Source organism: Staurois parvus, unplaced genomic scaffold (genome assembly GCF_062004578.1).
Source record: "Staurois parvus isolate SC_StPar_1 unplaced genomic scaffold, SC_StPar_1.0 ptg001538l, whole genome shotgun sequence".
Classification (NCBI taxonomy): Eukaryota; Metazoa; Chordata; class Amphibia; order Anura; family Ranidae; genus Staurois; species Staurois parvus.
This window is the reverse complement of record NW_028319334.1, coordinates 174119-192073: the sequence shown is the minus strand read 5'-3', so window position 1 is coordinate 192073 and position 17955 is coordinate 174119. Positions and strand designations below refer to the sequence as shown.

The window sequence follows — 17955 nt, the reverse complement described above, 5'->3', positions numbered from 1 at the left end:
TGAATTCAATGGAAGTTCTGTCAATACAGGACTGGATGGTACCACAAAACACTATCTTTAGGGTCCATATAGATGGACATGTTGAATGCAAGTCTGCACCTTCCATTTACATAAATGGTGTGGTCTGTAGGACAGCTCTGAGGTTTTAGTTGACCTGCTTTGTAATTCTTTGGACACAACGGGGTTTATTTACTAAAGCCGGAGAGTCCAAAATCAGACTCCCTTCTGCATAGAAACCAATCAGCTTCCAGGTTTCATTGCCAAAGCTTCATTGAACAAGCTGAGGTTAGAAGCTGATTGGTTTCTATGCAGAAGGGAGTCTGATTTTGGACTCTCCAGCTTTAGTAAATAAACCCCAACAGGTCCTACTAAGAGGCTTTGATATTGGACAAAGCAGGTCAAATGGAGCCTTTGCTGCTTTTTAATGCATGTGTTAAGTATGTGATCGGTGTCTGTCATAAGTACTAACACAGCAGCTTCTCTTCCCCCCCCAGGTAACATTTTATCATCTGTTGATCTTACCAGTAGATTTGTATGCAGCACAGTGGCTAAATGGTTAGCACTTCCGCCTAGCTGCACTCGAGTTGTTCGTTCGAATACCAGCCACGGCACCTCCTGCCTGGAGTTTGCATGTTCTTCCTGTGACTGCGTGGGTTTCCGCCGGGTACTCCGATTTCCTCCCACACTCCAAAGACATCCTCGTAGGTTAATGGTCTCCTGTCTAAATTGTCCCTAGTATATGTATGAATGTAAGTTAGGGACCTTAGATTGTACGCCCCTTGAGGGCGGGGACTGATGTGAATGTACAATACATATATGTAAAGCCCTGCGTAAATTGAGTACCTGAAATAAATAATAATTTGTTCATTTCCTGCAGCAGGGTCACAACGTTGTTGGTTGTGAAGTGAAATTGCTCAGAAGCATGGTCAACCTGTGGGACCGGGAAGCTGTTGATCAGACCTGTAGCTTTAAACTGGCTTAAATAGAAAAGAAGCAAAACCTCCAGTTAGCACCTTGGAAGGTTACAGCGGCAGTTTTTGTTTAAAAGGAGACCTCTGTAAGCACACCCGGCAAAGCTATATGGTGCGTCCCCAACCCTGTATCATCACATACCTGATGAAGGGGTCCTGACCTGGTTTGTGGTGCGATTGCCTCAATAAGCACTTGGACGAGACGCCTCCAGTGATATTTGTTTTCAGTGTAGTACTTTAGCCCATGTATCTACGTGCTTTGCAATGTCCCCAACTTTCTTCAAGGCCATCCGACAACGTAGCTAGCAAGGAAACGCAGATTGATAACTGGCGCTTGGGTGCGCCTCCCGTCCCTCTGCATTTCTCTTGCCGCCGCTAATCACCAGCAAGTGCTTGGAGCAGACGCAAGTGACATATTAACCACTCCCTGTCCGGACACTTTTATCCCCTTCCTGTCCAGGCCAGCTTTCAGCGGTATCACACTTTGAATGACAATTGCGCGGTCATGCAATACTGTACATATGAATTTTTTACTATTTTTTTGAGACAGATAAAGCTTTATTTTGGTGGTATTTATTCACCGCTGGGATATTTATTTTTTTTACTATGTAAATGAAAAATTCTAAAAATTTTGAAAAAAAGTGTTTTTTTAATAAAATTTTGCAAATAAATAATATTTCATCATAAATCTTGGCCAAAATTTATTCCGTTATTTTTTTAGTAAAAAAAAAAAAAATCCAAATTAGTTTATAACCAAAAATTATAATTTTTAAACATTTTTTTTTTACATTTTTATATTATTTTTTTTACATACTGTCACCCTAGCAGTACAGTGTCACCATGGTGACACTGTACTACTTGTGGGGGGTGATGAAGATTTTTTTTTTTTACACTGATTGCTTTTACACCCATATAGGATGTAAAAGCAATCATTTCTCTTTCTCTCTGTCTGCATTCTTGCAGTCATTGAGAAGTACTGAGTGAGCTGTGATTGGTCACAGCTTGTCACATGGTACAAGGCTGTTGTGAATGGCCCTGTACCATGTGACCTCTGTGATCATTCACAGATTTCACACGTAGTAAGCAATGATGTCACAAGTGACATCTTGCTTACTACTTTGCATGTGATCACTGATTGGCCAATCAGTGATCACATGATCGGGACCTCGTACAGAGGTCCCGTCCGACGATCGGTGTTTCACTGTGTCCGGAGGACACAGCGGGCACCGGATCGCGGTGGTGCGCGCTCCCAGGGAGCGCGCACAGCTAGAAAAGGCGGGTGCCGTTTAGGAACGGCAACCCGCCCCTGGAGTGCCACCGCCCTGCCGTTTATAAACAGCAGGCGGACGGCAAGAGGTTAAGCAGCTGTCTCCTCGTTAGCTACATTGTTGGATGGCTGTGGAGGAAGGAGGTGCCGCATCCGCACCTCGCAGCTAGGCTTACGAAGCACATAGGAATATGGGACAAATTACTCCATAGCACTACTCCCCCCTGGGAGACAAAGCGTTGAAAAAAAAAGTGAAGTGAAATTTCTGTAAAGCTCTAGCCCTCCAAGATCTTTCCAGAAATGTTGAGTGAGCTGCCTGTGTAAATGTCCCTTTTGCTGGACAGCTTGGTCGTTAAAGAAGTGGAAAAATGATCAACGTACTGGCAGGATCAATAGGTTAAAGAAAAAACTAGATTACAGAAAGGACTCTTAAAAAAGAAGAAAAAAACTGCTGTGTTAATGCTAGTGACACACTACATCATAGGTTACTTCTGGATTCTGTACACACATTAAAGTAGTATTAAACCCTCACTGTAACCAATAGTAATCCACGCCTAGATTGTAAACTCGAAAGAGCGGGGCCCTCGAACCCCTCGTGTATTGTATTGTCTCATGTTCTGTCCCCCTCGCTAATGTACAGCGTTGCGCAAACCCTTTGGCGCTATATAAACACTGTATAATAATAATTCAGATCTACCAATCTAAAGTGTAACAAGTATTTTTCATAAATCTCCTCAAAATACTAATTTTCAGTCTTTTTAGATGCAGCTTGCGCCTTCCCTTCTCAGAGCCACTCATCTAAACTTCTGGTTTAGCACATGCATGCTCATATCTCGGTAGCCACAGCCAAACAAAAACGAGGAAGAACCGAGGAGTGTCTTGATTTTGGTCCTGCCTGTGTATTTTCGGCACATGGAATGACTGCTCGCTTGGCTTGGAATGTGCATGCAAGGGTGGCCAGGCTGGGACCTAAAAAGGGACCTGCAAGGCAGGGTGGGCACCCTACAGGGGGAAAACGCTGGACACTGAATCCTGCATGTCAGTGCTGAAATGAATGACAGGACAGCAAGAAAACAAGATTAGGTGTGCTATTTTATTCTTGGAGGGTTCAATACCCTCAAGTCTTCTACTTTATCAACAAGATTGCTTTAAAACACAAAGATTATAGCTCGTGAAGACAAAAATTTGATAAAAAGCGTCAAAAGGATACAACAATCTACATTTGGACCCTAAATAAGATACACACTGCTCCCCAATATCATAAAACATCACATCCAAGTAACCTAAATATAGGTTCCCCAAAAAAAGAAATGCAACTGAACCTTAGAAATAAAATGCCCCAGTATTGATGAATAATGGGAGTTGGAATCTATGGAACGCACTAAATGGGCTCTTCTTTTATCTTCTTTTTGTTCATTGCCATTTCCAAGGAGTCTTTGAGGTTTGTAATAAAGACGTTACAAGCATTATTCAAACTGTATTTACAATTCTCTTTTTCTTGGAAATGTGCTTTAGACATCTCCATGACTTCACTGAACCAAGCCACCTGTATTCCATATTTGTGTGCAAATTTGGACACTTGAACATTAAACTTATTTCTCTTGTGCTCCATGTATGTGTTCAGCCATTCCTTTTTGGGCATTATTGCTGACCAGATAAAGGTGGTGTTTGGGTAAGACTTGGTAAGGCGACCTAAATCTCTTTTCACACCAGATGTGAACGTCAGGAACTTTTTGTCAGCCAGATCACTACCCCCTAGATGGATAAATACAATGCTAGGCTCTCCCAGAACTGTAACAGCCCGGTTCAGATCTGGCATCAAGTCACCCCACAACAGAAAGGGCTTCTCCATCCAACGAACGGTAAACTGGTCATCAAAGAGTCCTAGGTTCTTGTCATATGTACTTTCCTTTGCTACTTGAGCAGCATGGGTCACCCAAAAGTCCCCGATGATCCAAATCTCCTTAGGTTCTGAAATAAACAATTAAACAAGTTTGAAGTGCGCTGTCTAAAATGGGTCTGGACATTATTTTCAAGGCTGCTTCGAAGAATACTGCTGGGAAGTAGTATTTTTAAGCAGAAAGTTCCACTTTCTCAATCAACATTGACAATTTTTAATCCTTTTGCTGCTAGCATTAGTAAATAGATAGGAAAGAATATCAGAGTTATCGGTTTTAAAATCTTATTTTTTACATTTCGTAGCCTCCCTGGAGGTATTCCTGAGTGTAGCTCGGGGTAAAGTTTCAGTACCACAAGCGGTAACCCCCGAGCTACACTCGGGAATACTATGCGGCCGCTGCTCCGGCATCTGTTCTTCACTTACCTTGTCCTGCGCTCCCGCAATGTCCCTCCTGCGGTGTAATGTAATCCGGCGGATGCCGGCATCTGTCATCTAGGTTCCGTCCCCTGCGAGCGTCGGGGCGTACGGGGGACGGAACGACGGGAAATTTGAAAATGACCAAAAGTGACATTCACTCAATACACTAAAATCACATAGTATAACATTCCTGTATCAAACCATTTCACATACATGTTGTCCCGAGTGCTTTGTCCGGCGCCCTGCCTGCATTTTTACTGTTCTTTCTGCCTGGAAACTGAGAAACGTCCATGGTGTCCAAAAAGCGTCCCAAAATCGGTTTTAGACCGGCTAGAGAACAGCGATAGTAAATCAGAACCACTTGCAGAATTGAGTGATAATGATTCGTGGGGAGATTCGTCATCGGACACTAAAAACGATTTTGCGACTTTGCTCAGTGATGTGCGAACTTGCCGCTATATTTCACATTTCAGTGTTTTTGGTTTGATTATATTATTGAATTACATTTATTATTATTATATTATTTTTTATGATTATTTATTAAATTATAATTTATGATTTCGTGTTTCAAATTTTATCATCCCCGGGATGTTTACTAGACTCTTGTTCGGACAGATTTCAGTGAGTTATTCCTAAAAATTACAGGCCTACAATAAAAAAAACTATATATTTCCATGCAAAAAAATGTACCGCTTTGAGCACAGAAATATGGACATAATCAGACCGCTAGGGAGGTTAAGTTACTTGCCGATTTCCAGTCCTAGGCAAATTATGTCATACATCCCAAGAGTCTTCAGGAGGGGTTCTCTCAGCTAAACACACCCTTCCTGTCTGCATTTCTTATCTAAGAGCAGATGGATTCCAGGAAGTAAATGCTACATGAATCATCTGCCCTTACACAAGACAGTAGTGGGCAGAAAGGCTAATTGTTTTCTTTTTAACCATTAGCCGCCCGGCCAATGGCCGTTTGGCGGCTTGAAATGCGCTCCTAAATTCCGGGTGCACGCCATTTGGCGTGCTCCCGCACATGCGCAGTTTGCGGCACAGCAGAGCGGCACAGCAGAGCGGCGCAGCAGCGGGATCTGTCACGGGCCGTGCACCTCGGACACGGCCGATGACAGATCCGAGTACCGGCTCCCGTAGCTGGTACCATGTGACCTGCTGTGACCAATCACAGCAGGTCACATGATAGTTGTATACAATGGATGGCTTCATTCATGATGCCATCCATTGTATACTAGTGCCTAGCTGTGAATAGTCACAGCAGGTCACATGCACATGTCATGTGATTAGCTGTGACCAAATCACAGCTAAGCACAAAAAAAAAAAAGCAAAAAAAAAAAAAGCTGAATGAATCGATTTCATTCAGCTAAATGCTTGCTTATAGCAAAGTAATTCTTTGCTCAGCCTCAGCAAATTAAAGCACGGAGATATGGATGGATGTGGGAGTTTGCTTTGAATATAAAAAAGGATTTAAACAGCATTTTTGGTACTCAGATGGTGTGTAGTTCCGTTTTAAGGGTCTAAGAACATCTGTGGGGTGCATTGTGTTTTTAGCCCATTGATTTAAAAGTAGTTGAACCAGAAGGCACAAAACATTTATGAGTCCGGAAGCATTTCATTACTTCCATGGTATATAAAATGGTAAAAACTGGGGCCAGAACACCTTGTCTACCTTCTGTTTGGACCCTTTATCTACTCTCGATTTAATAAAATGCTCATGGACCTGTAAAAATTTGTTTGATGGGCCTTCACAATGCAAAGGTTTACAGTATCTCAAGGAAGTGAGTACACCACTCACATTTTTGTAAATATATTATATTTTTTCATGTGACAACACTGAACACTCACCCCTGGTTTACATATATGCGGCCGTGCGAGCCGAGTTTTGCACGGGCATGAGAGCCCAATCATTTGGACTCCCGTGCCCCGGGACATGCAGGGAAGAAGTCCCTGCACTTCTTTGAAAAACGCAGCCCGCACGGGAACCTCGGTTCCCAGTTCGGTTTCTTTTTCCAGTGCGGGCGACGTGCCATTAGAACTAATGGCATCCGCCAGCGGGTCCGCATTTCCCTGTGTGGGTGGTGCGGCTGCACGGATTTTTGTGCAGATCCGCAGTGGCACCACCTAGGGTGAGAGAGTGAGAGCGATAACACCAAATTTAACACACCTGCTCCCCATTCACACCTGAGACCTTGTAACACTAGGGAGTCACATGACACTGTGGGAGGGGGGGGGGTAAATGGCTAATTGGGCCCAATTTGGACCTTGTCACTTAGGGGTGGAGTCACTTTTGTTGCCAGCGGTTTAGACATTAATGGCGGAGTGTTGAGTTATTTTGAGCAGACAGAAAATTTACGTTATACAAGCTGTACACTGACTACGTCACATTGTAGCAAAGTGTCATTTCTTCAGTGTTGTCACATAAAAACAGAGAATCAAATATTTACAAAAATGTGAGGGGGGGGGGTAACGACTCACTTCTGGGAGATACTGTAAGTCCATCCGTGACATTTCCTGACTACTAAATATTCCACGGTCAACTGTTAAGTGGTATAACAAACAGGAAACAACTGGGAACAACAGCAACTGTGAGATACTGTACATCTTCTATAAAAAACACAAAGGCGATCGAAAATAAAAAAGTGAATCCAAAAACAAATATGTAATATATTGGAGTTTACATGTTCCTAGATGTAGTGGCTGTTGTCTTTCCCATAGGGCTTTTTTCCCGTTTTCACCTGGTGATCTAATTAGTAACATTTCCCGTCTCAGACCAACAACGCTTATGTATTGTACAGGGGCGGACTGACCATTTGGAAACTTGGGCACTACCCGGGGTCAGTAGGGGGCCCCATGAGATGCCCCTGGTACCTTTTTCAGAGGCTTTTTTGCGTTTGGGCAAGGACACGGGGGCCCCATGATCCCCTATTGCCCGGGGGCCCCATGAGTTGTCAGTCCGCCCCTGGTATTGTACTGTATCTATGGTGGCACATCACTGTTACATTAGGATGGGAAGTGTGTTGGCACCCCAGAACACCTATCTTACCTCCATATCATAAGGGTTTGTATAGATCCTGCTGTAGTTTTGCTGCATTTCCATTGCCAATGATATTCCATCCTTTTTGTCATATTTCATGCACATGCATTAGTAATGCCCTTTCCCCCACTAATTTTAGGACTGTCCCCACACACTTGTGCACTGTTAATATACAGGACTGACATTGCGGCAACAGTTTGAGCAGCTCTTTACAACGTGAGGGCAAGCAGTAGTTACAATACATTAATACCGAAGAGGTCAGAGGGCCCTGATACAGTTTACAATCTAAAAGGGAATTAGCTTGTGAAGATATTAGCAGCCACGCCTCTCATGTTTATTTAGAATGCATGGCGTTGCTGCACCTTGTTTTTTGTTTTTTTTTTTACAGTAGAGGTTCAGCGTTTTGTAGATCACATCAGTGAACTGGGCAGAGCTGACAACACTACCTGGGCTTTCAAAGCAGTGTTGTCAGCTCACTTTAGGAAGTTAGACGTTCACTGGATTTCTAGCAGATCGGGCATTTTTCAGGACTTTCTAAAGACTTAGGGAAATGTGCACGTGATGTAGTTCTACGCTGCACAACTTTTTGCAGAGCGACTTTTTCATCCAAGCATACCTCTGCAACAACCACTTAGCATTGTGCTGGTATCTTTTTCCTGGGAACACCAAAAGCTGGCAATGAATAGCGCAGGCCATTGTAGGATTAGGTTGTTCCCCTCCAGGGCTGAGGCTTTCCATTGTGCATAATCACACTATGCCCCAATATCTCATTCTCTAAGTCAACCATTCTCAACTAGGTTCCTCAAGAGGTTGGCTAGAGCTGTGGCTGATTGAACCCCCATTTGGCGGCTCTGGATCCAACACCAGTGGCATGATACCAAAAATGTTCTTTGTAGACCAATGTAAAGGGAGGGGGGCATCCTTATTGTAAATAATCACATTCTGTCCCAACATCACCCAAGGGTTAGATCATGGGTCTCCAAACTTTCTAAACTGGGCCAGTTTACTTTCCTTTAGACTTCAGAGGCGGCCAGACTGTGGCCTTTGGAAGTAGAAATGGTCCCAACATCAGCAGGAAAAAACAATACCCTACTTTTAGTGTCAGTGCAAGGAATTACGCCCCGATGTTCGTGTCATTGAGAGGTATTGTGCCCCATTCATTAACCCCTTCCCGCCGACGTCACACAAATATGCGGCCTCACGGAACTGGGCTTTTTTCCGTGGGGCCGCAAATATGCGTACCTGTCTTTGTGCTGGGAGCGCGCCGCTCGGCGCACTCTCAGCACTGAGACCGCGGTGTCACTGAGAGCACCGGGTACCGTTCTAACGACCGGGACTCTCGGTCCCGGGTCACATGATCGCTGTGATAGCCTCTGACTGGCTATCACAGTGATCAGTCACTGTGCAGCCCGGCCCCCTTGTTTTTTTCTCTCTCTATGAATGGAGAAGAGAGATACATTGTATCACTCTAACTCCTGGCATAGAGAGAAAAAAATGTTTGTAGAAAAAATAAATAAATATTATAAAAGAAAAGAAAAATACCTAGATCAAGGTTTGATCTAGTTCAGTGCCAGGGTTAGTGTTTGGGTCAAGGTCAAAGGTCAGGATTTACAAAACAACATTGGTATCAGTGTCAATTAGTGTTAATGTCAGTGTGTTTTAGGTAAAAAAAAAACCAAAATGCGCACTATTCTTTCCGGAGCTGTACTACGGGTACAAACAACAAACATACACATATATGGTATCGCTGCGATCGTCAAGAGCTGGAGAATTTATTTTGGGTTGTTCTTTGGTGGTAGGTTATGGTCGTAACAAAAAAACTAAATAAAAAAAATTTTTTTTTTTTTTTTTACTATTTTGGGCCAGTTTTCCTTTGACAATAAAAAAAATCAGGAGATATCCATTAGTATTTACCACCAAATGAAAGCCCAATTTGTCCTGAAAAAATCAAGGTATAATCCACCCGGATGTACAAAGTAGTTGTGGTGATATGTACGGTTTTACTATCACATGTCAACGGTGCAGAATTGTGCTTAGGCATTTACCCTTAGGCGTGAAGGGGTTAATGTCATTGGGCTCAATTGTTGGTGTCACTGAGAGTAATTGTGTCCCTTCACTGGTCTCAGTGGGGGAGATTTATACCCTATTGGTATCAGTGGATGAACTCGTATCCCAAGGGACAGATAAAAGCAAGCTAAGGGCAGGAGTTTGGAGACCGGTTAGATGATGGCTTTACAATAATGGTTCTATACTGCAGTCCCATCAACAATGATGCAGCAGCACTATAGAGATTGTACACTTTAACCATTAGCCGCCCGGCCAATGGCCGTTTGGCGGCTTCAGATGTGTATCTGCATTCCGGGTGCACGCCATTTGGCGTGCTCCCGCACATGCGCTGTTTGCGCGAATGCAGAGCGGCGCAGCAGTGCGATCTGTCACCGGGCGTGCACCTCGGACACGGCCGATGACAGATCCGAGTACCGGCTCCCGTTGCTGGTACCATGTGACCTGCTGTGACCAATCACAGCAGGTCACATGACAGTTGTATACAATGGATGGCTTCATTCATGATGCCATCCATTGTATACTAGTGCCTAGCTGTGAATGGTCACAGCTAATCACATGCACATGTCATGTGATTAGCTGTGACCAAATCACAGCTAAGCACAAAAAAAAAAAAAAAAAAAAAAAAAAAGCTGAATGAATCGATTTCATTCAGGTAAATGCTTGCTTATAGCAAAGTAATTCTTTGCTTTAAGCAAATTGTGTAAAAAAAAAAAAAAAAAAAAAAAATACTGATCACTTCCCCAAAGTAGTACAATGTTACTATGGTAACATTGTACTATTTTGGTCATAGTAAAATATGAAAAAAAATCTTAAAAAAAAAAAAATGTAATAAAAAATTAAATATAATAAAAAAAAAAAAAAAAAAAAATATATATATATATTTTTTTTTCATACTGTCACCAGTCAGTTTCCCTGTTCACCGCCATGCCAGTTATATGATGACGCTGTACTGCACTGGTGACAGTATGTAAAAAAAAAAAAATAGTGAAAATAATTTTTTTCATTTTTTCATTTTTCAAAAAATTATGACAAAAAAATACAACTTCAAAAAACTCGCCATGCCTCTTATGAAGTACGTCGGACTGTCTACTCTGCAAAAAGGGGTCATTTGGGGATATCTGTACTATTCTGACATTCTTGGACCTCAAGAAATTAGATTGGCCGTCAGTACTTCAGGATTGATCAATATTCAGATCTATACCATAGTTTGTGAACTCTATAACTTTCCTACAAACTAAATAATACATCCTAATTTGGGTTATTTTCACCAAAGACATGTAGCAGAATACATCTCGGCCTAAATTTATGAAGAACAATTATTTATTTGTAAACTTTTATAACAGAAACAAAGAAAAATGTGTTTTTTTTTCAAAATTTTTGGTTTTTTTTTGTTAATTTAGCAAAAAATAAAAACCCCAGCGGTGATTAAATACCACCAAAAGAAAGCTCTAGTTGTGTGAAGAAAATGATAAAATTTTAGTTTGGGTACAATGTTGTATGACCGCGCAATTGTCATTCAAAGTGTGAGAGCGCTGAAACCTGAAAAATGGCCTGGGCAGGAAGGTGTAAAATTGCCCGGTATGGAAACGGTTAAGGAGACGTACAAAAGAAGAATGATTAAATCGCCAAATACCAGTTTTGATTTCACCTTTCCATGTTTACAATACGAATGTTCTATATATGCGTAAAACATTTACCTTAAGGCCTTTGGTAAAAGAACGCATCAGTTTGCAAAGCACACCAGCTGTTCCACCAAAGTCCAGAGCTGCTTGTATACTTGTGAGGACCCCCTGTATAAGGGCTTGTGTTGATGGGCAATGCAGCTTTCGAGTGCATTCAGCTTGCTTTGAGAACAGTGTGAGCTTGCATAGCTTACTGAAAGGTGCAGCCGACTTCCTAGACGACATAAGCCTGCTGTTGCATTCCCATTCACATGTATCGGGAGAGATGCAGCTCTGATGCAAACAAAAACCCATTAACCACAGTCCCTAATCGAATAAGCAGACAGTCCCAGTTTCTCTGATAGACATGCAGAATTGAGTTGCTCGTGCTTCACTTATTCTGTGGTGTGTGTAATCTGATCTCCCTGCTATTCGGGTAGGACAGTGGCTAAATGGTTAGCACTTCCACTTGACAGCATTAGGGTCGTGGGTTCGAATTCCAACCACGGCACCACCTGCCTGGAGATTGCATGTTTTCCCTGTGGCTGCGTGGGTTTCCTCCCACACTCCAAAGACATGCTGATAAGTTAATTGGATCCGGCCTAAACTGTCCCTAGTATGTGTATGTATGAATGTAAATTAAGGAGCTTAGATTGTACACCACTTGAGGATTAGGGACTGATGTGAATGTACAATATATATGTAAAGTGCTGTGTAAATTGATGGCGCTATATCAGTATCTATAATAAATATTTTGCTAAACATGCCTTTGCTTGCATGTGGCAAATAGAATATTCATATGTACTGTTCACCCAAACTTCCAAATATTTATAAAACCTAATACATGCTACAGATTACCTTTATTAGAGACCAAAAAAGCTTGAGTTTTGGATGTACTGGCTGGTGAGACTCACCCCCTCTAGTTTTACTGGTGGCCATTGTTGCCAGCACAGAAAGTGATGGAAAATTCACATTTTACAGCTGGCACCAGAACTGGAATACAGAGGACATCGTGCAATGAGGACACCTGGTTCCAGGTACTGTCAGGGCTCCCGGGTATGACCAGAGGTGTGTGACTGACGCAGGGAAACGCAGACTTTAGATATGTTATAAACAATGTAATTTATTAACACTAACAATACAAACAAACGCAGTGCAATACTAAAACATAACACAGTGCAAACGAACCAAACCACCCACAGATAACAGTACATACAATGCAAGCGTCGTCAGGCAGGCCGGGTCAATATCAATCGGGCAGGTAGGTACAGGGGGAGCAAGCGGAGAATGGTCGGGGTCACAGGCCAGGTTCAGCAGGTAGCGGGCAGCGTGGTACAGAGGGTCAGGCAGAGGAGAATGGTCAGACAAGCCAGGGATCAGGAGAATGGTCAGACAAGCCAGGGATCAGAGCAGGGTCAGCAGAGAATCAGACAGGAACAGGGAGCAGGATACAGGGCCCAGGAGAAACACAACACCAAGGCAGAGTCTGCAGGTCTGAATGTCCCTTAAATACACCAGTATAATTAGTTCCAGGTGTTTGACTGGCTGCAAGGTTAAGTCTCTGATTGCTGGGAGCACCCGCTGGCCAGCCCTGGTACTGCAGCTCATAAGGCAGGTGAGTCCCACTATTGCTGGCCAGTCCATTCCTGACAGGTACACAGGACTAAGTGGGGATTTCCCCTTAATTTGGAGGTTTCCGCTAACTTTCTGTTGTGTCATCAGAATAGGAAATGAAAGGCAATCTGCAACAGAATAGATTTTTAAAATATTTCTAAAAAATATATACACCATATAATATAAAATTAAAAAAAATTTGCCCTGGTAACCGCAGTCACCAGGACAGAAAGTGAGGGGAAATCCAAAATTTTGGACATCTTCCAATGAGTACATCTGTTCCTATGACAGCCATCTAAGAGGGGATTTACCTCCATTTGGAGAGACTTCCTCTCTCTCTCTGTTGTGTTGCAGAGACTAGAAGTCAAAGTGGTAGTAAACCTCTGAAATGAACGCACAAAGCACATCCTTTTATAATGTGTACTTGTATCAATCCAAAGCATCTTATGTGATTTTGTCTGCATCCCCCCCCCTCCCCCAAGCTGTTCATGTTTCTCTATGAAACTATGTAGAGAGCGTGTGCCCTTTCCCTCCACTCAAAACTCAGATTACACTCAGTTTCCTGCTCTATGCTGTGCAGTGTGTGACATCGGATCCCTGCCTCCTGAAGCAGGAAATTAGCCTTTGATTTGTGTAGTTTGAATGGCTGTAGAGGAGAGAGGGCTTATATAGGAAGATGTGCCTACTCTGTTTCACCTGAGGCTAGTCACTTCAGTGGGTGTATATATATGTATATATATATATATATATATATATATATATACACACAGTCAGGTCCATAAATATTGGGACATCAACACAATTCTAACATTTTTGGCTCTATACACCACCACAATGGATTTGAAATGAAACGAACAAGATGTGCTTTAACTGCAGATTGTCAGCTTCAATTTGAGGGTATTTACAAATCAGGTGAACGATGTAGGAATTACAACAGTTTGCATATGTGCCTCCCACTTATTAAGGGACCAAAAGTAATGGGACTGTTAGAAGCTTTCCTTAACCTAATATTTAATATCTTCTTATTAACAGTACTAACATAAGTATGAATGAGTTGGATCTTAATAGAATAATTGAGTTATTATATTTATATTTGTTCTAGATTGGGAAAAGTGAGTAATTAGACTTCAGAGTCTGTGAACATATATCTTGGGTTTTTCCTTTACATTCAAGCCACATATGAGAGCAATTAGCTATACCTTCCCCCATCCTCCCCCATCTATGTAAGAGATAAAGTTACACTCAGACTTTGAGAGAAGCAATTATCTTAGTAGGACTACAAGAGAATATCAACCCACTTTTAGGTTGGTGGGGGCTGGATTGCTCTTTTAACAGCTGAACAAAGACTTTTTAGGCACTCATTGCTTGAAGCCTTGAGAGACACACACATACACACATATACATATATACAATCTTATTATCAAGAACTTACCTATATTTTTTGGACATTATTTAAACATTCTGTATGCCAATATTTTATTTCTAATTTTATGCAACGTTATTATTAAATCATCTTTTTGAGTTTTTACAAGAAGTGGAAGGACTTTCTATCTGAACATTTCTCATCAATACAAGTTAATAAAATATCGGGACAATACGATATTTTACAGGGACAGAATAATAATAATAAATCAAACTTTCACTTTTTAATACTTGGTTGCAAATCCTTTGCAGTCAATTACAGCCTGAAGTGTGGAGCGCATAGACATCTCCAGACGCTGGGTTTCATCCCTGGTGATGCTCTGCCAGGCCTCTAATGCAACTGTCTTCAGTTCCTGCTTGTTCTTGGGGCATTTTCCCTTCAGTTTTGTCTTCAGCAAGTGAAATGCTCAATCGGATTCAGGTCAGGTGATTGACTTAGAAATTGCATAACATTCCACTTCTTTCCCTTAAAAAACTCTTTGGTTGCTTTTGCAGTCTGCTTTGGGTCATTGTCCATCTGCACTGTGAAGCGGCGTCCAATGAGTTCTGAAGCATTTGGCTGAATATGAGCAGATAAAATTGCCCCAAACACTTCACAATTCATCCGGCTGCTTTTGTCAACAGTCACATCATCAATAAATACAAGAGAACCAGTTCCATTGGCAGCCATACATGCCCACGCCATGACACTACCACCACCATGCTTCACTGATGAGGTGGTATGCTTAGGATCATGAGCAGTTCCTTCTCCATCCTCTTCTCTTCCCATCACTCTGGTACAAGTTGATCTCGGTCTCATCTGTCCATAGGATGTTGTTCCAGAACTGTGAAGGCTTTTTTAGATGTCGTTTGGCAAACTCTAATCTGGCCTTCCTGTTTTTGAGGCTCACCAATGGTTTACATCTTGTGGTGAACCCTCTGTATTCACTCTGGTGAAGTCTTCTCTTGATTGTTGACTTTGACACACAGACACCTACCTCCTGGAGAGTGTTCTTGATCTGGCCAACTGTTGTGAAGGGTGTTTTCTTCACCAGGGAAAGAATTCTTTGGTCATCCACCACAGTTGTTTACCGTGGTCTTCTGAGTCTTTTGGTGTTGCTGAGCTCACCGGTGCGTTCCTTCTTTTTAAGAATGTTCCAAACAGTTGTTTTGGCCACGCCTAATGTTTTTGCTATCTCTCTGATGGGTTTGTTTTGTTTTTTCAGCCTAATGATGGCTTGCTTCACTGATAGTGACAGCTCTTTGGATCTCATCTTGAGAGTTGACAGCAACAGATTCCAAATGCAAATAGCACACTTGAAATGAACTCTGGACCTTTTATCTGCTCATTGTAATTGGGATAATGAGGGAATAAGACACACCTTTCCATGGAACAGCTGAGAAGCCAATTGTCCCATTACTTTTGGTCCCTTAACAAGTGGGAGGCACATATGCAAACTGTTGTAATTCCTACACCATTCACCTGATTTGGATGTAAATACCCTCAAATTAAAGTTGACAGTCTGCAGTTAAAGCACATCTTGTTCGTTTCATTTCAAATCCATTGTGGTGGTGTATAGAGCCAAAAATGTTAGAATTGTGTCGATGTCCCAATATTTATGGACCTGACTGTATATATAGTGTACAACCACTTTCCAACATAATTCGGACAGCACAAATGAAACCAGCCATTTTTATTCATCATCTAGGTGCCCTCAAAGCGTTTGCTGCATTTTGAGGTTTGTTTTCAGGTCAGATCATAAAGGGTGGAAAACTTTCTAAATACATCAAGGAGCTCATAAAATGGTCACCATACTTCAGTATATGCAAACTCTCCATATTTATAAAACACAGATGACATTGAGGAGTTTAAAGGAAATTGATTTTATTAGAACAGAAAAGTGTTAACAAGGAAGCCGTGATATACAATAAACACCTGAATCTGATACCCAGTACTTACTAGTAACATAAAACTACACACTAGGGAACCTAAAATCTGGGAAAATGCCATTTACCCCCATAAGGAAAAAAAAAAATCAAGATTTTCTAAAGCTTATTCAATTGAGCCTTAGAACTGATGCATTTTGGGAGTCAGCAGATATTCAACGCGTTAAATGGCACACAGAGCAATGGATCATCTGCATGTAATCTTGACCGGGAATGTGAACACAAGGGTGGTTGGGCTGGAGACCCAAGGGAACCTGCGAGGCAGTGAAGCCACCCTACAGATAGAACTACAGGACGCAGAATTGAAATGAAAGTCTAAGGAGAAAAAAATGGGACAGCTAGGATACAAGATTAGGTATGTTAGATAGGTTTTCCATTTACTATGGTTTTACTATTCCTAAATCTTTACTCTAGCACCAGGATTGCATGACAAAAAAGTAATAACTTGTAACATATGAAGACAATCTCATGACAAAAAAGGGTCACAAGGATACAATGATCTATATTGAGCCCCTGAATAAGGAACAAATCACGAAATGTCACTCCAAATCAACAAAATAAAAAAACCCAGCAATTTCCATCTTATAGGGAAATGCTTCTCGACGTATCACTGAATTCAGCTAAACCTTAAAATGAACTGTCCCAGTATCGAATAACGGGACTTAGCAGATTTGAAATACATTAAAGAGACTTAGCTCTCTTATGGCTGATTGCGATTTCTAAAGCGCGTTTGACGCTCAGAATAACATCTTTGCTAACATCCGCCAAAGAGTACTCATGCTTATGCAGTAAATGATCTCTAGACATTATCTCAGCTCTCTGGAGATAAGCCACCTTGATCCCATGCGTTTTTGCAAAAGAAGAAAGTTCAGAATTACATTTCTTTCGGTGTTTTTCTACAACTGTTTTCATCCACTCTCTTCTGGGCATTATTATTGACCAGATAAAGCTCGTGTTTGGGTAACTCTCAGTAAGACGACTTAAACATTTTTTCACCATAGCTATAAACTTTGAAACGGGCTCTTGCCCCAGCTCACGGCTCCCTAGATGGATGAATACGATGCTTGGCTCTCCCAAGGTAGAAGCAGCCCGGTTCAGATCCGGCAACAAGTCACGCCACAGGTTACATTTTTCCATCCAACGAACGGTAAACTTTTTCTCGTTGAATCTCAGGTTCATTCCGTACGAGCTGCTCCTTACTGCTTGAGCACACTTGGTCACCCAATAGTTCCCAACGATCCAAATCTCCTGAGGTTCTGTAATGAACAATTAAACAAGTTTAACATTCTCTTTCTAAAACTGTTTGGGTCTTTATTTTCAATTTAGTTTTGAAGGATGAGTCCATTGTTAAAGATGCCGAGTTACGTGCAGGATGGACCATTGCACACGTACTAGGAATTTACCAAGGTGGGTTCTTGCACTGCTCCAGGTGTCGCACAGCATGGGCTAAATGGCCTATTCACAGCCATACTGCAGCCTTGTCAAACCCACAGTGGCAAGCACAATTCATCAAATTACCAGTAACCATGGAAGTTCATGACTGATTTGTGCTGAGAGCAAATTGGTAAAATAGCTTCCATGGGAAAGAATAGGGGATGGCAGGAATTTGGAATTGGGATTTAAAGGCCCATTCACATCATTATGATCTGGTGCGTAGTATTAGGGCAACT

The 17955-nt window shown here is 41.9% G+C and overlaps 1 protein-coding gene across 3 annotated transcripts in view; it reads right to left on the bottom strand.

The window, feature by feature from the left end:
• LOC149435331 (nuclear factor 7, brain-like) overlaps positions 1–17955 on the bottom strand; it is a 192926-nt gene that overhangs the window by 20604 nt on the left and 154367 nt on the right. Inside the window, exon 8 of one of the 3 annotated variants that reach the window (XM_089662769.1) lies at positions 3313–4209. The exons of 1 other annotated variant lie outside the window; for it this stretch is intronic. In XM_089662769.1, coding sequence (XP_089518895.1) covers positions 3620–4209 — 590 coding nt within the window. In that variant the 3' untranslated portion in view covers positions 3313–3619. Of the gene's footprint in view, positions 1–3312; positions 4210–16203; positions 17542–17955 lie in introns of those variants that run through there. One more of the 3 variants, XM_089662771.1, reaches the window with a different exon arrangement.